Source organism: Patagioenas fasciata, chromosome 15 (genome assembly GCF_037038585.1).
Source record: "Patagioenas fasciata isolate bPatFas1 chromosome 15, bPatFas1.hap1, whole genome shotgun sequence".
In the NCBI taxonomy this organism is placed as follows: Eukaryota; Metazoa; Chordata; class Aves; order Columbiformes; family Columbidae; genus Patagioenas; species Patagioenas fasciata.
Genome location: NC_092534.1, coordinates 5,140,719 through 5,164,069, shown reverse-complemented (window position 1 = coordinate 5,164,069; position 23,351 = coordinate 5,140,719). Strand labels below are relative to the sequence as shown.

General features: G+C 37.1%; 1 protein-coding gene across 19 annotated transcripts in view; it reads right to left on the bottom strand.

The window, feature by feature from the left end:
• RBFOX1 (RNA binding fox-1 homolog 1) overlaps positions 1–23,351 on the bottom strand; it is a 1,107,892-nt gene that overhangs the window by 982,668 nt on the left and 101,873 nt on the right. For all 19 annotated transcript variants that reach the window (XM_071814923.1, XM_071814928.1, XM_071814931.1 and 16 more), the window contains exon 2: positions 13,247–13,306. In XM_071814923.1, coding sequence (XP_071671024.1) covers positions 13,247–13,306 — 60 coding nt within the window. The remainder of the gene's footprint in view (positions 1–13,246; positions 13,307–23,351) is intronic.

Sequence of the window (23,351 nt, the reverse complement as noted above, 5' to 3'; positions counted from 1 at the left end):
AGCGTCTGCCCCCAGCACTCCCTCTGCAAAGGCAGCGACTCCGAATTGCCACACTGCATCTCTGCCCCAGGAGGACGAAAGGAGCCCGTTCCCGAGTTTTAAATAAGGAACCAGAGACAAAAGGCAGGGTTGTAAAAAATATACACTGTGGTTTAACAGGCACAGTCAAGTGTTGTGTTGGCTGTAAGGAAAATGGTCTCTGGAAAGTTTCTGTGTGGTTACGAGATAGCAGGGGTCAGCTACAGTCCATCACATCAGTATTTCAGAGAAAATTCCTATTAAAAGTAAGAAAAATAAAGACTAAAGATTGCTGAGGAGACACCAAGAACACCATATTTTGTTTCCAGATACTATTTTTTTTTAAATCAAGCTGCTTCTGGACAAGGAGGGAGAAGAGCAATGGTGCTAATGTTCCCTGTTTAGCAGCTACAAGTGTTTCTGGGCATGAGCCTGCAAATAATGTAATTGACTGAGTTCTGCCATTCAGGTTTGTTCTTTGATTGTTTTGATACACTGTGCTTTAACATTAACAGCACTAGCATAACCTGCAGCACTACTTCCATACTACGTATGTAAACAACAGTGATAAACTAGACGTAGTACAATTTTAAAAATACGTGATGTAGTTCTTAACTCCACATTTCTAAATAAAGAAATTCTGGTATTATTTTTTCAGAATTGAACCAGCTTGGAATATTTCTGTATTTCCTACAGCAACTTGGCACTTGCCAAAATCTGTAATATAAGTTCAGATACTGGTAAAAACAGAACACCTCTATATATTGATGGTAGGTTTCAATGCGTTTTTCTCAGCTAGTAAGTATTCATTCAACACAACTTCATCAAAAATAATAAAATGCAGAACATCACCATTGCATCACATAAAATCAGTTTTTACAGTCTCTAAGGATGGTTTCCCTTCAGTAGCTTTGTTCTTTTACTGCAAAAAAAAATACACAATAGAGACTAAAGCCCATATTAACATGTTGCTGAAATGTTTTCTATGCCACTGGAACAACATTTGAAAGAACACAAAATTGGCTTACCGATCTGAAATCACATTCAATTTCTCATGCACAAAATAATAATATGAAATTAGTTTGTGTAAGAAGAATATGTTTTCAAAATCAGACCTCAGTGATGACTGAAGAGAGAAGTTAAAGGTGTACTGGTTAAAAAAACCTTGTCGTGGCCTCAAGTTACAATAATAAGGTTGGCAATGAATGTAAATTAAAGGCATAATTGTCCTAGCTGAAAACTGTTTCATTTCTGCAGGCTGACATTCTTTTTCCCCTGCATGTTCCCTCCTTGTATTAAAAACACCCCTCTCTAATTATAAATGCTCTTACTCAAGAAAACTCTTTCCTCCTCCCCTACTCCGTAGCTGCATATATTAATATTGCAATGGATTAGAAACCATAGCTTTCTAAAAAGCAAAAAACAGCGTCCTAAGAACTACTTCCTCTTCTAAAAATGCTAATTTATTTAGGTAAATAGCATTCTTGTCATATGTCAATTTATTCTAAAGGAAAAAAAAAAGAAAACAAAGAAAACAAACTCTGCACATACTTGGACTACAATAACACAAAATTGTGCCTTTTGAAAAGCTTTGATTGTTTCCTTACCATGAACTTTTGCCTTTTTGAATTGCTAATTCAGTTAATGGGTTCATTTTGCTCTGAAATTTGCATCATGAAAATTACCAGCCTTACAAGGTCCTCTACGTACAAAACAGTTTGCATATTTTGTTACAAAGGTTGTGTTTGACATTGGGAAACAGTAAGATGTCTTGAAAAGGTAAAAATGTAAGAAGCTACATTAGAGTCAATGGTACAACAGTACTTGTTAGCAATTCTAAAAGAAAACATGTAGATATGCATTTATTTTTATTCATTTACTAAACCAAAAAAAAAAAAGCAAACCTAAAATAAGTCTATGATCATCCCTTTATCTTTCAGATTAGCCAGCAAACAGACAACCAGACTTGCCGAGCTGAAACTTTGGCCACCATAACACGAGTGCAGATTTTCAAGATTCCATTGTGCTGTTCCCAACGACCCGCAGTATACAGGAGTACAGAGTACAAATAAAACCCCTCATCTTAAATCCATAGAAGTTAGTGGTCATTTTCATTACAGATTACCACAAATAACATAAACATCATCAATCACAGCTACTTTTTGCAACTACCAATCAGTTTACTGTGAGCTATGACAGTTCCTTGCATAGTTTAAATCAAAACTTTGAAAAAGTTCATAACAACTTAGTACAACATTTTCATAAAACAAAACACTGGCTGTCCTTGCACAAAGCACAGTTGCATAGCTGCAATACATTAATTTTCTTTGTTATGATATTTTTCCTATGGCATATAAAGATTGTCTTATTTGTATACAGCATTAAAAGGCCCCTGGCTACATCCTAGCATAGAGGATATCCAAACATGCCTGACTTCCACTTCAGTTTTTAATCACAGAATATAGGAGATGTGTCCCAGTTCTTTCAACTGAATAAATGTACTCCTAACTGAGAAAAAGCAATGTGTCAGTTCAGGGCCAAAGGAATTCACAAAGACATATTTAGGACTCAAGCAAGAAGGTAAAGAGACTCCTAAAATTAGCATTAATAGCAAACATACAGTGTAATCTTAAAGTATTTTTATGGTATTAAGAAAATAACACCTGAAGGCCACAAATGCATCTTTCATGAATACTTCATATAAATCACAGAATCATAGAATGTTAGGGACTGGAAGGGACCCTGAAAGCTCATCCAGTGCAATCCCCCCGCCGGAGCAGGAACACCCAGCTGAGGTTCCACAGGAAGGTGTCCAAGCAGGTTTGAATGTCTGCACAGAAGGAGACTCCACAACCTCCCTGGGCAGCCTGGGCCAGGCTCTGGCACCCTCACCGGGAAGAAGTTTCTTCTCATATTTCAGTGGAACCTTTTGTGTTCCAGTTTGCACCCATTACCACTTGTCCTGCCATTGGTTGTCACCCAAAAGAGCCTGGCTCCATCCTCCTGACACTCCCCCTTTCCATATTGATCCCCATGAATGAGTCCCCCCTCAGTCTCCTCCAGCTCCAGAGCCCCAGCTCCCTCAGCCTTTCCTCACACGGGAGATGCTCCACTCCCTTCAGCATCTTGGTGGCTGCGCTGGACTCTCTCCAGCAGTTCCCTGTCCTTCTGGAACTGAGGGGCCACAACTGGACACAATATTCCAGGTGTGGTCTCACCAGGGGAGAGTAGAGGGGCAGGAGAACCTCTCTGACCTACTGACCACCCCCTTCTAACCCACCCCAGGTACCATTGGCCTTCCTGGCCACAAGGGCCCAGTGCTGGCTCATGGTCATCCTGCTGTGTCCACCAGGACCCCCAGGTCCCTTTCCCCTACGCTTCTCTCTAATAGGTCATTCCCCAACATATTCTGGAACCTGGGATTGTTCCTACCTGGATGCAAGACTCTACACTTTCCCTTGTTATATTTGATTGAATTTTTCCCCTCCCAAATCAGCATCTGCTGTTGGGTTTATTCATTGAAATCATGCACAAAAGGGTAATTTCACAAACACATAAGTAGGTAAACAAAAATGTGGCTTCTGCTTCTCATAATATTTAAACATTTACTCTCAAGTAATAAGGCAGACATACAGTGAGATTTCACTCTCTTCAGTAAGATATTATCAACACTGCTGGACTGCGCTTCTGTCCTTGACCTTGGACTGTAACAAGCACAAGTCCTGTAGCTCCACAATGAGCACATCAAGCAGCTCTCTTGTAAAGAAGCTAGAGAGGCATCATTAGAAATTTTCCATGCCTATGCAAATTCTGGGATTCAAGTGCTACATTAGCATATTATGAATGTTTGTGTCATCTGTCAGTGGGTGAAGATTCACAGATCCACCTCTGTTCAGGGGGAGCAGGATGCAGTTTGGAAGCTTCTCTACAAGAGGAAAAGCAAAAATAGACTCACCTGAACTCTGATATTACAATAAATCTCAGCATATTGTTATGTGGTGAGTTCTTTTCTGTCCATAATTTTATTTCATATGTGTAAAAATTCAACAGAATAAAGAACATACTCCAAAAAATACCGGTTATCCAAACTTTTCTCTTTAAATACAGTGATCTAAACAGTGTATTTCTGCATGGAGTTTGATTTGAAACAGCAGAAACCTTTTAGCTAGAAAACAGGAAATATTTACAAAAAATTGAAAATGTTTTCTTTTCGTGATACCCATCAAGATTGTCCTGTCAAAGCATTGATTCGTCTTCCCAGTTAGAGTAAATCATATCATAACGGTACATAAAAAGACTGTTTAACACAAAAACAAGACTTCTACTTTCTACATTAAAAAAAAAAAACAACAGTATAATTTGACTGAAAAAGGAAAAACAAAACTTGTTTTGCAAGCTTAAAAAGATATTTTCACTTCAGTTAACTTTAATGAACTTCTACACCTGCACTCAACCAAGTAGCTGAGGGCTAAGATTAGCCACAGTACATGAAGCTAACAGGAGTTCAATTCAATATTTATTATTTATCCCAGTATTCTGGAGGAATTTATTCATTTAACGAGCAAACAAGTATTAGAGATATTAGAACAGATTTTCAACATCACAGATATTTATGTCACTGGAGATAACAGAGAAGATCTTTAATTGTGAGGCAATAGTTTGTCATTTATTCCCCTAAATATCCTCTTCTACACTGATGCTTTTCATCTCCGAACTGTCATCTCTAAACTTTCATCTTGCCAATTCAGACCTAAAACGCTGCTCACTTTGTAGGCTGGATTTGATGTAAGTTTGTCTCATCAGGACACATCACTTCTCTAAGTGGGTAATTCTGCTTCTAGTTTTGTCTCATTTCACTGGTGTACACCTTTTTCAGATATTCTTTGTTAGTAGTTTTTGTTTCACTACCTATTTTTTTAATATTAAATTAGGTTTTAGTTCTGTTGAATAATTGTAGGCAATTATTTTTCCAGCAACATTAGATTAATTATTCCGTTTGGCAAGAATTGTTTAAAAACTGTTATTTTTAAGCTTTCTCAGGAAAACTTCACCATTCACTGCTGCTATGAGGGTGCTTATGGATCAGATTCCAGTCCCTTAAGCCCTAGATCCTTGCATTTATTGCAGTGACTCACATTTTATTGCAACACTCATGAAGCGTTTCGTTAATAGAGATTGAATAATAAACACCAACACTCTGGCACATCCAATTCAAGCCTCACAGTTTTACTTTTCTCTTTACTGGTACTTTCACACATTTGTTTACCATATTTCAGATGCTTGAGGCCTTGATAACATCATTATAGAACTATTTAATCAAACCTACAGTTTACTCTGAAAATATTTGGCATTAGTAACAGCTACAACTCACTATAAACATTAAACTGGCAAGCTTACTCGTGAGTTTTTTCAGTGGCTTTTAAATACTGGAAAACCATGTGGCATACACCAGATATTTAGATACCTACTGTAATGCTGAACTATTCTACCATGGTTTTTCATACACAAATAAGAAAAATAAGCAGATTTCTTCCAGTGTTAATACCTGTATATCTAAAATAAAACAGTAGCAATATAAAAAACTTGTTTATTACCCAAGTAGACAGAAGCCCCATTCAACTGAATCATCAAAAGACAGAAATAAAGATACTGCAGATGCAAAAAGATGAACAGGTTCAAAAACTGTTTAGAGAAAATCTTAGGAAAATATTTATTACAGGTTATTAAAGGCAAAAACGGAGACTTCCTTAACAAGCCATTGTATCCAAGTCATAAGATGGAGAGATGTTGGAACAAAGCTTGTTCTTATGGGTCTCTAATACCTGTTACTGGCCATATTAGAATAAAACATCATGCATGATAGTCTCAGCACATATAAGCATTGTTTTGGTCTTTACAACATTTTTTATCTTACACAGGAAATTACTGGTAGTTTTATTAGTTTTTAATTTGAAAACACTGATAAGCAACATGCAGAATTTACAATTACTTCAGTTACTCTCAAACTACTTAAAAAAATGTCGATACTACAAGATTGCTTTCAGGAGCTTATTTCTTTCTGCCTTCTTTTTAATACTCTTCTGCATTAAATGGATATTTGGCTGTCTCCTCAGAAGCAAACATACGTTTCCTTCATAGCTCTCGTGGAACTACCCGAACAGTCAAGGGAATCAATATTTCAAAAAGAAATCAAAAAACAAGTGTCTTCCCTTACAAACAATAAAATTAACAGACTATTTTCAGCCATTTGGTCTTCAACATAAATACAGACTGCCAGAATCCCCAAATATGGTAACTGCAAATTAAATAGTTTTAATTTTTGCACATAATTTGTATTTGCCATTAACTAATTTACATGCAAAATCATATTATGTGTCTATTCAAACAGATATGCCACAAATCCTTACTCTGGGTCTGAGAGATTACTGCTGAAGTGCTTTGATCTTTCTCAAATGGACTGTTCAAATGCTTTGGGTTAAAAATATCTTCAGGTTCTCTGTGATATGAAGACAGTAATGAAATCCCTTCTTCAGTTATCTCACCTTTTGTAAACAATCAGTCTTTTTGAGAAATGTAGTTAGAATCAGAACATTCAGTTCCTCAAATAAGATGGCCATTGGGGACAGTTCTACTGAGAGGCAGCTGCCACATTCTGGACTTTGTTGACTCGAACTCTTATGTCACAATTATATGCTTTAAGACTTGGTATGATTTGACACAGGTAAAGACATGGACATTTTCCTTGCACACTCATGCTAATACAGCCAAGAGGACATTGTCCACTGCACGCTCTCAGGTAACCCACTATAAATATTCTTTCTGGAACAAGGTGACATTATATCAGACAGGATTTTCCCAGGATGCTGTAATGCAACATCCTCCAAACCAGATTTGGCTCTCTCCAAGGAAACCAGATGTTTATTAGTAGTTGAAGACATACCATCCAACATAGTAGGTACCTAATTTCAATCTTTGTCAAATTAGTGTTTTCCCAGCAAAAGAAAAAAAAAAAAAAACTGTCATGACAATAAACCCCCAGACATTTTATGTACCTGATATTTCTAAGCAGCAACTGAATTAAAAAAAATCTGTCTTTCAATAAGGAACAGAAAAAATATGCAAATACTCAAATTTAATTTAATCTGGGGGTTTTTTACTTAAAAAAAAAAAAGTTCTATATTCAAACTAGATTATCTTCTACCATTATTACACATTCTCTGCCAGGTAGGAGTAGAACTGCTGAAATACAACTCCACCCATTTCACCAAGAAACGCACTTTGTGCTCAGCAGAGCACCCAGGTGATTCAGGAGGCAGCAGGGGCAGAATTGGCCTTTGCAAAGCAAAACCAGAGGCAAGTACAGGAAGCAAAGGAATTGAGTACATGTCCCACATCTTATATAGCAAAGTTGAATGTAGTACAAAACATTTTTCCAGAAAAACAACTTCGGAGCAACATGATGACAGCTGAATTCCTGTTCTGAAGCACAACCTTTGAATCCTCCAAGAGAAGAAAACATTTCAGTAAGTAGAGTTTGTGAACTACGATTTCCTACAAATTGTCACTAGATGGCATCTTGTCATCACGCTTTAAATCTCGGAGTTCATCACCACTGTCACTCCCTTGTGACAGAAAATACTACACAGAAAGTGTCCTGGTGAGATTTCAGTCACCTCAAAAATTGCACAAAACTAATATTCATAAGTTGCTTCTTAATACACATCGCAGTGCACGTATAAAGCAAGACTATTGATACCAAGACTATGAAGGGGAGTTAAAAGGAGCCATTGGGGGGTAAGGCTGTTTGTAGGTTTTTGTTGTTGCTTGGTGGGGTTCTTTTGGTTGGATTTTTACATGGTTTTGTTTGTCTTTGGTATTTTTCCCCTCTAATTTATATTTCTCACCCATCAGAATTCTCAAAAGCTTTTATTGTTGGCTTTTAGAAACATTTTTTTCTAATTCTGAGCATTGGTAATTTACAAACATTGTTAATAGGAACATAATAATAAAAAAAAAACCAAAGAAAGTATTAACTGAACTATAAATATCGTTAATCTTAATGATGCATAGATTTCTTTGCCTCTAAGGGAACGATAAAAGCATCAAAATTAATGGTAAGCAATTCTCATAACACGGCTAAATAGAATTTGCTTGATGGGCAGCTATACAATAGTTAGAATCTTGCTTGTGCAAATATTTATACAAATTAATAAATATATTAATATGTGTTCCAGTACCACATGTTCACAACTCCTGATTGGAAACCAAATAAAAATAAAATATCCAAAGGAAAAGTTGGGCAAAATTATCCCACTCTCTTTAGTTTCACTCAAATTGTATAAGTAGAGATTCACAGCATGCTGTATGAAATGCAAATTTATATCCTATTTATTACAGTCTCTTGCATTCTGTCTATGGGAGCACACTCCATCCCACAATTTAGTACTGCTAGCAGTGAAAATCCTCAACTTCTATAGAACTTTTATATAACTGTCATGCACACAGCCTTTTCCTGCTTTTATTAATCTGTTCACTAATTCTTAGATCATGAGTATGCTCACAAACTCCTTCCTGAAAGTCTGTTAAATTCTGGTATTTAGAACAACCAAAACCTGAATATTGCTAACAGCAAAGGCATTTGTTTTTCTCCTTTTCTTATTCTGCATTTCCTTTTAAGAGCCCTGTTTCAGTTCCCATAGGGTGGCTTTCTCTATCTTCCAAGCAGAAGAGGTGTGTGACCGAAGTTGACCGAGAGCCTTCGGGTTGGCTCCTTCTTCATGACTAACAATGCAAAGAAAAATCTCCACCACAGATGCTCACTCTGTTCATGAACGTTCTCTTCACTGGATGTGTCTGACTGTGTATGGAGGTGCTGTCCAACCCCAGCTTCGCTTCCCACACCAGAACCATGAATATTCAAGATGCAAGGATCTTCTATCAAATATCACCTGGCATTTCAGCAGCTCTCTTGATTCACATGCTTGTCAGCATTTGAATTTCTAGCTGTCGGAAATTGCTTATTCTTATTTTATTTAGATGGACTTTTAACTGCTCAGCTGAAGCACAGAAGCAAAAGGACTTCTGACAGTGAAAGGAAGGCAGTTGTGGGAACAAGACATTGCTTAGCATCATCTCTGCTGGCAGTCAAGACAACACCAAACTATTTTAATCAACAATAACAAAACAAAACAAAACAAAACACACAACACACATCAACCTCTGTCAACTTATCCTAGAGATCTGCTTTTCTAATAATAATAAACCAGCTACAACTTTGTAGACATCCATAGCATTACTGCTCCAGGCAAGGCTAACCCCTGATAACAAAGATCCAGCAAGTTGTGCACCTACTTTAATAACACACAAATCATAACCTGATGGAAGAGGAAAAGAGTATCAATATATTAGAGGAGTTTGAATGTAAAATAACTGCTTTGTCTTAATTTATCATTAAATAATATTCACAACTTGATGGTTTTCTCTATACAACCCATATAGTAGCACTATCATTTAAACCATGTTGGAGTATTTCCAAGGAGACTATTTCCAGTGAACATGGGCTGCACCCCCCCAGCCATCAGACCACACATCTCATGTGCAATAACAAGGAACAATGATGCTGTAAACAAATAATGCAAGGAATAAAAGTCAAAACTTATGTGTAGTGAAACACATGAAATACTCTCAGATCCACATCACAGAGCTGTAAAGAATTTTCCTATATTTTGCAGCAGTCCCATAGATCAGGTTGTGAATTAAAACAAAACAAAACAATAACAAACCACAAACCTACAAACAAAAAATCCTAATATTTCCTAACATTTTCCCCAGATTTTTTTTTTGCAGTCTCACTATTTATATCAGTTCTACAATATCACTGGAGATATTTGCACAACGTACTTTCACTTCTTCCCTGCACATAAGACTCTCCAGTTCTGCCCAACATATTACCTAAGAGCTCTGTGATGATGCTTAGGGAGGTATTAGTGACAGATTTATTTAATATTTTTTATTAAGAATGCTGGTGCTAAGATACATTCAATTAAACAGAAAAAGAAAAGAAATCCACTTTTTTGCAAGCCATCATCTCCAGCTAATAGATATCTCTCCCAAAGCAGCAGCAGAGATAAGGTAACTTGAGGTAGCTAGCACATTTCTATTCAGATCACAGGCAGCAATTCTTGCAGCAATTTTATTTCTCAGCCAAAGTCATTATTGTCCCTACTGAATTACCCTGAAGAGTCCTATTTTACTCCCAGTACCTCTTCTCAACATCTCTTGATTAAAAACAGTACATGATATTTGTTATCAAATATCAATATATAGACAAGAATTCGAGAAATGGAGACTGAGGAAAAAGCAAAGCCATTTTAGAAAGCTTAAACCTTTAAATAAGCAGGAATAGGATTTTAAGGTAGCTTAGGAAAAGAGTATGAAACTGCAAATAGAAAAAGAGTACAGCACCTTAGAGGAAACTGTAAGAAAAGGGACAAAAATGGCAGAATCCCAGGCCAAGTACAGCCCTGGAGATTTGACACCTTCCTAGAGCTTCCCCATCAATCAGGTTTCCTGAACTCCATAGCTACAACTGGTTGCCTGACAAGATTTAAGAACAAAGGAAAGGTTTTAAAAAGCACAATCACTCAGCTTAATGAAAACATCTTGAATTATTTAACAAACAATCTATTAAGCAGCTATACCTATCAAGAAAGATGAAGTTTGATAGATCTGATTCACCACCCCATTACCACTGCAGCTTCATATCACTGTAACTCCAGCCATCCCAATAAAGTTTCAGTTGTGTAACACAGAAGTAAATTGAGTCTACAGGTTTCAGCTGCATTACACTTTCCTATAGGATATGTCACTATGAGCAGGAAACACAGCCAACATAAAAACAAAACAACAAAACAAACACACACACTCCCTCCAAAAAAACCCACCACAACCACACCACAAAACAAAACACCACCACAAACAAAACCACCAAACATACACTCCTCAACTGGAAATACGCCTGCCAAGCTCTGGAACTGGGTCATTATTCAATAATTCATTCTCAGATCCATTTGAATTCTCATCTGTCAACTCTCCTTTTATTACCACATTGTTCTATAAGCCATGACCTGGCAACACATTTGAAAAATCTATGTATTCCTTCTCATTCATCACAACAAACAATTTTCCAAGCAACAACAGAGACAGTGTAATTTCAAGAGAAATAAGCTCAATGTTTAACTCATTAATTTTTATGCCATGGTTATGTGGCATCAGAAATATCATAGAAAACATGAAACTCTATTTTCTTCCCATCAAAACCTTCTTCAGTACATCAAAATACACTGTTAAAGGTACCTTTATAACTTTTCCCCTCACCCAAAAATAAGCAAAATAGCAATAATTACAAGTCTATAAGTTACTGAGGTTCAAGCAAGACAATGGAAATCCTAGTTTTTAAGTCAGTACTTTGAAGACTGAAAGCACTTTCATACAGTCAACAGCAACTAAAGGATTAAATCACAAAGTAAAAACAAAAACAAACAAACAATCAGGACTTCCAGTTCATTTTGACCAAAAAAATCTGTCAGGCCCCCCAACCCCCCTTTTTTCTTCAGAGAAGATGGAGCTTTTCAATATAAAATGAACATAGTTTATAAAAGCTTGTTCTGCACTTGTGACAGACCATTTTCTATTTTAGAAAATACATTCAGCCAGAAAGAACAACACTACATCATTATTCAAAACCTTCATTTTTAACCAATACAAATCTAATTTCAATGCAAATATAAGAAGCACAAAAGTTCCTAAAAATAAGCCTTCACCTCTGGCAACGTGGTTCTACAAGTTAGTTTTTGACAAACTAACAGAAAGGCTACAACTTTTCAGTAGCTATTAAAGCTTTCAAAAGCTGTTCTGCTAGGAAGGAAGAATCAGTGTCAGTGCAGAAAGAATTACTGAAAGAAGATATTCTTCCAAAACTCAATATTCAAGGTAAAAAAGGATTCTGTCAAATCATCATCATCAGATAAATTAAAAATCTTATGTATGTATTTTGATCTTTCAGGTATTTTTCTATTTACATTAATGTGACTAAGTGGTTTCAAAAGGCAGTGATTTCAAACTGATGGTGTTCATTTGGAAAAAGTCCAACCACCTTCTTCTTTCAAGGAGCTTTCAATGTTTAAGGTTCATGTTTGAAATCACATTAATCATTCCTGCAAACAAGAAAAAAGGGTTTGCCAAATACTCAAATATTGTGTATTTCTGTGTTTTGACATAAATCCACGTCCCTACAACCTCGAGTCTGAGAGGATACAATTTAGATAATTAGAATTTTTTTTTAAATCACCAAAAACAAGAGGAAAAAACAAACAGAAAAGCAACACCACCAAATGTCCATAAAGTGATGTCAATTACTGTCATCATCCCACCGGAAGCACTCAAAAAGGCCTTATAGTATGATATTAGTGTTTTAGAGATACAAAAAAGATTAAAGAGACTTGGCTGCAACACATTATGAGCTCTTGATGAGATCAAACAGAGTTGAATATCATCAGCACCTTTCAAAATCAGACCTATAATGCCTTTGCATAAACCTCTTTTGCAGTGCACTTATTTCCTACGGACAACAAAGGAGGATAGGTGCAGGATCAGATAGACACAGACTGGATTACTTCTGTCCTTTCAGCCAACAGAAGGCACCTTCTCTCGGTCCAGTCCTGCTCAGCTCTCAAGCAAGCAGTGGCATTACTCTTGTGAACACTCTGGTCTTGCACCCTCCTGAACCTGTCCAAACTCCTGTTTTCTTTTTCTGTACCTACCCTCATTTGGGGACATCATTACAACAGGAACCCCACCCTATAATTTATTCAAATTGTCATTTCAGATGCTATCCTCCTCTGCACAGTGTGAAACACAACCTGAAGCCAAGTTTGTATGTTGATATGATACGGTTAGTAGCACACCAGATAGATTCACTGGGCTGTTAATGAACTCACACTGCAATAACACTAATTAGTTTTTACATAGTTTGGTAAGAGCGATCCTTTGCTATACTATATATTCAAGCATCAAAGAGCATTTAAGCAAATTCAAGTCCAGTCACTTCAAAAGCAGCAAGGTGTCACAGGTAAAAATTGGTTCTAGTGATTGATGACTGAAGCAATTTAAAAGAAGATCTAAACCCAGTTACAGAATCTAATCTATTCAGCAAAATGCTTCTACTTACTGGACCTTGAGGACTGTTCTTGGCACTGGAAACCAGCGTTATAACATCAGATTTATAGTCCTGAAAAAAAGAGAAAAAAAAATAACATTAAACAGAATAGTTCGCACTTTACATAACAAGAATAAAGATCAACATTGAGCACCACTATAATTAGGCTCAGAGGAGCCATTAGTAAAACATTTGATTACAGAGATTTTAATTACTGTTCATCTTATGTATTAGATTGTCTTTACAGAACAACACACTTCTTTTGTTTTTACTATAATGATCCCCAAAAAGGCTGGTATTCTTATCCCTGTTTTATAAGGGTGAGGGTGGGAAGGGCAGGATGATAAAGCCACTGCCTTTCCAAAGCTCAGGCAAGAAGTCCAGTACACTTCCTAAGCCAGGTCTGCACAGCCTTGACAGAGACATTTAGATCCTCAGCTGCCCAAAATTCTCTTGGTACCTTATGCAAAATGACTCTATAGTCCATCAGAAGGACCCTGGTTTATTTGCCTGCTTGGCAACAGCCATATAATATTGCTGCAAACCCCTACAGAACAGGCAGGCAGGTTTACAGGTATGCTGGCTTATCATCCTCACAGAGAGGTCTGCATTTGTGTCCACCCTAAAGCAATGTAGAATTCCTGGTTTTCTTTATTAAGCTTCTCCTACATCCAAACTGGCATTCCGCATGTGTGGACACATGGCGGTTTGGGACTTGGATGCATTTCAAGTCTTTGCAGTTACAGAAGGATCAAAATTTAAAAAAAAACAAACCACAACATAACAACAACAACAACAACAAAAACAAACACAAAACCACCAACAAAAAACTCAAATGGTTGTATAGCTAACATGACAGTAAGTTGACTACACTGTTGTTAATACAATACGGAAACAAAGGCATATAGAGGTTTTTAAATAGCCATAGTATCTAAATACAGACACACAGCAAGACTCTAGTCAGTAATCAAAACAGAACTAGTTTTAGAAGGACACATTAGAAAAGTAGTTGGCATAGTAAATCTTTGTCTCTTCCCTAATGGATCCAGCCAGTACATTCATATTTATATTTTGAAAAGGTCTCCCAGGGCAAACCTCCTGTTGTTTTGCCTTTCCTGTCAATAAGATCGGATTTGCATGTGGAAGTGAAGCTATGCAGACCGTCTTAACATTTGGGAATCAAAGTCTGATAAGATGAAACTGAGGCATGTCCGGCAAAGAAGGCAGAGGTAACTTCTGTGAACTTCTTTAAATCATAATTATTGGTAGCAGTATTTTCAAATATTTCTCCAGATACTAACCTTCTAAATCTTTTATTTTTGGTAATATGCTATGATCCAGTGGACAGAACATATTTCAGGGAATTGATAGTAATTCTCTGGTTCTTCACTGCATGACCTTTCAGCATTTCACCCCTCTCTATCCCAGTTTACCCATTAATATATGCACAACTATACCACTTTCTTACCTAAAAAGAAGCTTTATATCTGTAAACTGTCTCAAAAGACAGCTGTTGCAGAAACACAGCAGCTGGAAACATTACATTTGCCACTGACATGTGAAAGGAATTTATGGGCTATAAAAGTTAGCATCTCTAGTGGTATGAAAAAATGTTCTCGTTATTTTTAACTTTTCCTGCATGTGTTGGAATCCACAAAAGGACCTTCTTATGCAGTGAGTGTCCACTAGCACACGAGCTTCCAAAAAGCAGAAACAGGAATATCAGTTGCTTGCTCTCTGTTCAACTTAGTCATTGTATACATTTTCTTCATAGGAGTTGCCAAGAAACAGACTTTACAAGACATACATAGATGCCAAAGTATCATCAAAATTGACCAAACAGACAAATTCCTATAGTTCAGCTGTCCCCATTTCCCACAAAGGAACACAGTCATTTCTGCCCGCTGTAAGAAGCTGCAAGCTTTGAGATTGACGTCAAACAAAACCTCCAACCTAATCATCTCTTCAGTTTTCTAGGCTGCATAATTTAATAGCACTTACACTTCTTTACTCGTTGCTATGTCACTGATAAACTGAGCACTTTCTACCTGTTCACGTTTTCTTCGTGTTTACTCATTTCACTCTCGTTTTAGTCTTTCACCGGAGCTCCTCTATGGTATTGCCACCACCCATGTTTGAGCCACCCCATACTCATTTTACTACTCCTGCTTTACTACACCCATCCTACAAATAGAATGGACATAGAGATACAGTAGAGCGTATGTTCAGCTATTTGTATTCAATGGCCATTACCTTCTACTCTGTCTCCTAATTAGCATTCTGCTCCCTGATACGAAGCTCCCACGCATGGGTTGCACGGCTGACCTCAGGTCACAGTCTCCCAGTGTTTGTGAAGGGCACAGTGAGAATCCCAGCCCCACAAGCCAACCGGGGTGTTGTGTTGCTCTCCGTATGAACGGCAGGCTGGCAGACATACAGAGACAGCAGATTTTATTCTACACAACTCTCTTTTCTAGAAGGCAATACCCTGAGTTCCAAATAAATATGCCATTTTAAACAGGTATTTTGCAAATATCCTTCCCTTACTGCTATCCTGTTTCCAAACATCGCACAGCTCTGTGAACTACTAACAAATTAATAAACAGCTTTGGACCAATGTTGCATATGGGACACCTACTTGGAAAGCTTGTGATGTGTTCCATATTAATAACACACTTGCCACTTGTGTTAATCTAGGGCACACTAAGCCAGCAAATAAAAGCAAATTTAGCAAAACTCCTCAGGCAAAGGTTATTTTCAGGGGGACAGAGAACTCCAACAATAGTCCAAACTAATTTAATTCTGTTAGCAAGAGCCTGACTCCCTTCCCCAGAAGCCTGGCCTGGACAGATTGGTGTCTGCAAAACACCAGTCTCCTCCTCTTCCAGTACAAAGACTGAAATAAATCATTCATTCGCTACAGCTGCAATAATAGTATTCAGTTGCAGCTTTCTGATAGACAAGAAAGATTAATTCTTTGTTCCCAGTCGTAGGATGATCACAATATTCTTCATATATACGACATTTTCCTATACACTATTTCTATATTTAAAATAAATTAAAAAAAAGGTTTCGTGGAGTTGCATTCACACTTTTTTTCGGGTAATGTGTCATAACATCTCCTATATGTTCAGGTTCTGTAAAGTATTATGCCACTAACAAATCATTTAACTACGCACTTGTCTTGGAATCTACAGAAAATAGAAATAATGTCACTTCAGCATTGCAGCATTCATGGCAGCACAATAACAAACGTTCTCCCTCCTATAGAACTATACTCCACGTTTCTATCTATGCCACCTCCAGGTAATTCCTTTTAAGTGTCTTGTTTCCATGAATATTTGTATCTTGAGATGATTTCTGCTTAGTACTCAAAGTTGGAATTGCAACAACCACATCCAGGCTGTTATCAAGGTCTGCTCTGTTATAAAGGGCCACTGTGCTGTCTCCATAGGAGGCTTTCCAGAAGTTTCTTACAATTTCCTCTTCTACCTGTCTGCCTTTACAGAAATCATGAAATAACATTAAGACACTCCCTAAATCTTATACAGGGCACACCCTTCTCCCCAACCCTCCAACTGAAAGCTTGGAGTAAATGTCAGTTTACAGACATTACTACCCATTCTTCTGCTTTTAATGGTAGAAATAAATTTTGGCCTTCTTTCCCCAGTGTTAAAAGTCTTCGCTACTCCCTGGGGATAGAAAGAATCAATGCAAGTAAGATCCATATTTTCTTTCTTGGAACACTACTACTTCCAGCAATTTATTTGACCGACTATGCCTTCTATTACCATGTAAATTGTTCCAGGCTGCAGGGAAAAAAAAAGTATTAATCTCTCCTCAGTAAGTCATAAAATAAAGAAATCAATTTCAAGGTCAATTTAGTCTAAATAACACCTGCTGCCCTTTTCGTAACATGCAGACTCCTCTGAAACACTAAGTTGCTGTCTATAAAGGCATCAATATGTGATGTTTCACATGAATCAAGGTAACATATAGTAGAGTACAGCCTATTTTCAGTGTACCATCCAAGGCTTAAAACCAGATTCAAAATAGAAGCCTTGTCATCCTACATTTTCAGCATTAGCATGAGTCTTTAGAACAGAAAACTAAAGCTAAGGAACTCTTGTGTTTATAAGGGTCTGATTTTGCAAGAAGCCTGTATCTCATAAGGTTTGGAGGATACCGAGGGATTCTCAGGTTTTCCATGCAGAAAGCATTCAGACCCACAAAGGTTTGGCCTCAAAGCAAGAACTCCATAGGGAGCCAGGGGGGACAGTACTAGACATAAGAAGTCTTTTCTCCTAGTGGAAAGCAGAATGGAAAGGAAATAGAGTAATGCTGTTTTTTCTCTCCAAACCATGAATTCAGGAAAGGAAAATTACTTGAAAAATTCTCTGCTGCTTGCACAGAGGGAAAACTATTAAGTGGAGGTCCATTTTGGGGGTGGTCAGAAATAGCCCTATTTTTCTTCTAAGTATACTTAATAGATCTTCACAGTAGCAGAAGACTGCATTTGATGACTCTACAGATCCCATATATTCATGCACTGTTTCCTGACAAGTTCACCTTGAACTCTGTTACCTGTTTGGAATGTAACAGAGAAGCTACAGAACTACAGGTCTGGGTTGACTGGTGACTGTTTCTCCCCAGTGTGGTAATTCTTTCCTGTAAGGTTAAGACAACTGGTTTTCTATTCCCATGTACAATTCACAGCAGTGCTGGTGCCTCTCTAAATACAAAGTCCTTGACAGAGTAATTCTGAGCTGTCATGTAGTCAAGGAGAATAGTTATCTAGGACAAAACTGGAGTTCAGGACAAGAATTCATTAACAAACAGCCAAAACATCTCAAGTCTTTGTAACACCCATTAGAAGAAGGGTGTTTCTTGTTGCAACTTTTTTATTTCTTTCCCCCATGTCCCCCAGCAGAAGACAATCTAGACAATCAATGCCCGAGCACCAAAAGTTTCCAAATGAAGCAAATATTCAGGTATTCTGGGAAGGGCATTCCATTTTCTTGTAAGAGTTCTCTAATGAAAATAAAACAATGTCTTGAAGGCTTTGGAAAAGGACTGAAAACATAAGGATACATGAGGCAAAGCAGACAGAACTGAAATTGATTTATAGAAGAAGGTTTAGCAGCAAGAACCATTTAAACCATGAACAGATTTTGGCTTCCCTAACAGAGACATATATTACAATTCTTCTTTAGAATAAGGCATCCCCCAAAGGCTTTTCTGCCAGGCATACAAAGAGTGACATTCCTACCCAAGGGCTACAATAACAGAATTCTCCCTCTAACAGCTGGTTGGCAAGTGGTGTCCAAGGCCTTTCCACATTTTATTGCATAGGTGAATCCAGTAATTATCAAAGGGGTTTTCATTTCCTGATCTACACAGAAGGAATACATTGCTATTGTACACAGAGAACTAACAAACCCCACAGAAAAACCCATGCACAACTATGTTATTTAGAGCAGGGAGTGGTTACAAGTCAGAAAATACCGCACCTATTTCACAATCCATAATTAGCAATGGAATGTGGATCAATTGTATATATTTAGTCTTTATATGTATTTACCTTCATATTTAAGATCTCTGGAAGAAGAAATTTCAGTTAAAATAATCAAAATATAATTTAATCAACTCTAATAATTGCATATATTTATAGAGCATACTGATTTCCCTGTGATATTATACCAGTAAAAATCATCTTTAGATAAAACAATAATAAAGAATGCTTCTCTCTTCCAGCAGATGGCACTTAGTGAATCAAATCAAAGGTTGCTTAGAAATAAATTTGAAAATACGAGTTCATAGAACAATCTGTCATTTATTAGAAACTGGAAAAATTTTATTTATTGGATGTAAGAAAACTTTTCATTGGTGAAATAAATGGCCCTGAATCACATTTAATGTAAACCACTCTGTGAAATCTTACTATCACAAGCCATCAAAGATAATGGTTTTCTGTCAGAAGCTGCCAATACACTTACAGATTCAATGAGTCAAGAAACTAATGTAAGATTATAATTTCTAATAAATCATTTTAATGTTATAACATGGAAAATTATACAAATATTTACTTTGCAGTTGAATGTGTCTAATAGCATGGAATTCCACAGCAGAAAAATAAGTAAAAATCTGCAATAGCTGATCAAGAGCCCAAAAGATGAGAAGCTCAAGGAAAAGTAACTTCTAAAAAAATTGTGTGTTTCCTGAGGTTGAAGGAAACAGTGTAACATTAACATCAGAGATGCACAGGAGCAAATAAGAGGAAATTCTTTTTTAATGGGAAATTATCTTTTCCATATGCCAAGCGTAAGCTTCAAAATGCTCAGCTACAAATCCCTGGAAAGAATATGGGGAGATGTCTCTGGAAGCTGAAGAACGTACACAACGCAAGCAGCAGCCCAGGCTATTCCTAGCTACATCTGCTCAACTGAAGCGGTATTTCCTAATCCTCAACCAGTGAAGCGGGTACATTATTGCAGGATCTGCTGTGAAATCGAGTTAAAGAAAAAGGCAAAACTACTTGACAGTTAAATAAATAGTTTTGAAATGTAATCGCAAAGGAAAGTGCTAAGATTACAATGTCTGATATTGCTTATTTATCTCCTGAGTAGAATTGCCTTAGGTTTACTGAGGCAGAAGCTTTTCTCTCAGGAATATTTGTGTAAGTGTTAAAAGACAATCAGGAATGGAATCTGTGAAGTAACAGTAACCATCACTGAGGTCTCGCAGTTTGAAGAGTTCATCCTTGCTCTGCAGTAGCCACTAAACATCCCAACGTATCTCGGAAAAATCAGAACTGCCCTTAGGTACAGGTGGTACTGACTGGTAGACCTCAAAGTACTAAATTTCAGCTGAATTCAGATGAGAAATACAAAGTTTCTGTCTTTGTTAAAAGCTCAGCGGAACCCAGCTGGGCTGTAATTCTACTCAAAACAGCCTCGTATAATGTCTTCAATGACTCCTGATCTACACTAACTGAAACAAGCAGTGTTGTACTAGAAATCTCATAGAAACCATCTCCCATTGCACTCCATTGTTGAAACACACCACCAAGAAATATTAAATTAACGAACCCTCCAACATTTTATTTAACTGCATTTGAAGATAAAGCTTCAGTCACAGGGGCTTATCTTGAATTTTTTTTCCTCCAGGTACAGAAAGCTTTCTTACACTGCGTCATTTTTGATCAATGATTGTTTTCAGATTTCTTTCTCCAGAGTGTCTACCTGCCTTATCACAGAAACAGAAAACACTATTTGTAGAAGATACCTTTAATGTGATTCTAGGGCATCAGTTAGAACAGAGCTATGCCAAGATCTGTTAATGGCACAGCATTAATGTTATGCTAATAGCAATGCATTTTAACTACCTTACATTCTTCTACCCCAAACTACTTGGGCAAGTCAAATTATATGCAAGTTTCAAGGACCAAGACTTCAGAAAATAATCAAATATAAGCACCATTATCATGTTATTAGGAACAATTACATTAATCTTTGAAGTTTACTCGTTTAGAAATAAATGGATCTTTCTTATTACAAAGTTAATAGTTTATACATTTAGTCTTTTTTATAAAAAGACCAGAACATACTACTTCTCACCTTTGATATATTACGTACAGGTCTATATATTAAGTATTTCTCCCTATAGAAATAGACATGACAAGGAGTGATAAAGATACATATGCTAAATATTAATAGGTTACCCCTTGTGCTGCGATATTTAATATGTAACCTTCCCTCATCTTCTATCAGAGCAGTATGCTGGGCAGTGTCCATGACCTGGGTAGTTCCTCCTAAGAGCATTTCAAACTTAAGTCTGCTTTATTCAGAACAGATTTTAATGTATGTACCACCCATTATTCTTTAATACATTGTAACTATAATAACTGCTCTCTGAATGTGGTTTCAATGAACAGCTGCAATTACAACTCACCTTCTGCTCTGAGCACTTGCTGTTTTAGCAGAAATTTCTTGTAGGACTGAAAGCAAACTACAGTTACATATTTCAAGGTTTGTTATACTACTATTATTCATGTTATTTTTCAGGAAGGTTGATGAGGCCTGAAATAACAGGAGACAACTTCTTTTTATTGAAGAAATACATATAAATGCAAACAAAAGTAAGGAATCAATTCAAAATCCTAGGATAACCCTCCAATAAATAAAAGTAAAATGAAAATTCAGTTGCATGCAGCTATTACAAGCTCATATAACTCTGACAGGATAGCACTTACAGCTCTGTGTTTATTTCTGTCAGTATAATATGAGCAATGCTCTATCAGTTGGAACTGAATTACAAAAAATAAGATTCAATTTAAGAATAAATGGCATGAGTCCTGAGGGCAATTTAGAATTTGTATATTTAAGAAAAATAAATCTATACAGCTTGCAAGAAATAATACTTTGCACAGTAAGTTTATGAAGGTATACAAGCTATAAAATTATGTAGATATTGCTGGTATGCTACAGTACATGTCAGTTTAAGAGAACTAGCAGTAAAAATATAGTAACAATAGAAAAGGAAGGTGGTAAAAAGCAGATGCTCTGAACAAGCACTGTAATGTTCAGATAACTGGATGCACAAAGAATAGAAATTAAGGCAAAAATTCTTCTATTACTTCCCCACATCTAACTCCCTCCTTTCTGCCTTTGGGCTAAGCTGAGTTTTCCACAACAGATTATGGAAACCAGAATAACAGCAACCACATGAGCTCTGCAAGCATTTCCAGTGTCTCTGCAGTACTCAAAAATATTCTAACTTAGAGGAAAAAAACACATGACTGCATTAGAAATGAGAACGTCCCTCAATACCACTCCGTGCTGTACCGATGCCCTCTCCCTATAGATTTCTCCTTAAAGACAGAGTATGGAAATGATATCCCAGCTGGCACAGAGCAACCAGTTGTATTGAAATCTGTGACCTACAGAAACAGTTTGAATTTTGTCATCATTTCAAGACCACAAACGCATGCCAAGTTTCAATTTTGATATAAAAGCTTTCTTTTGCTAATGACCTGCTTAAAAGCATCTACCTTTCCTAAGCTATTTAACTGACAATTAAAGTATGTACTGAGAAGTGTCAACATGAGCATACTTTCACCTTCCAAGGAACAACAAATTCAAGTCAACAAAACCATGATAGGCCTAAATCAAAACTGCAGAAAAATGAAGAATCCTTCCACTGACTCAGGTTCAAGTGGAAAACTGGCAATAGGATGGTGTATACAGCCACAAAGCTCAGAAGCATTATAATTCTGCTGAACTCCTGCATTATTCTGGACTGCCATCAGTGAAACAGTCCTGGCAAACAGCAATACCATGACATATATGCAGATATTTCTAACTGACAGTGGCATTTGCTATTTGTTAGGAGTCTCCGGTATTTATCGCCACTGTTGAAAATTAATTCCTGAAACCAAAGGTGTAAGCAGAGCGCATACCTGGATCAGTATGGGAAATGAAAGGGCAGACGCATACAGAATGGTGGCTTGGCTTTCTTTTGGCCAGATAAAGAAACCTCCGGGTAACATCAGATCCAATATCTTGTCTGCAGCACAGACCTTTACCTCACATGTTCCTGAGAGGGTACTTAGCACAAAGCAGGGCATATAAGAATAGATAATAGCTTCCCCTTAGAGAACTCTGGCTGTCCTTTACAAACTGAATGTGTTCATTTAAAATAAGGGAAGAAAAGCTGTATTTAGGCTTTCTGAAATAATCTACATTCCTTGGGCTGCAATAAAAGGAGCTCTGTAATGATTACTGTCTTACCATAGAGTAGTTCGGTATCCACAGAAACCTCTAAGCAAAAGAACAGGGGTAGATACACTCTCCTGAGAGACACTGAACATGGAAACATAGAAGGAAAGTGAAGGAAGCATTGACCCACAATTTACATTACTCAATGCGCACAGAGAAGTGTGAACACTCACATCAGAGTGTCCATGCACAAGTTGAGCTGCTCTTACATTTGTTTCAGGATGAGTATATATTTGAGCACACTTATTCGGTGTGCTGCTTTCTGTGTCAGGGAACGGAGCTTTGCTTGGGGTTGAAATTCACTGTTGGACAAGACAGGACAGCAACTCCCAGCTACTGCA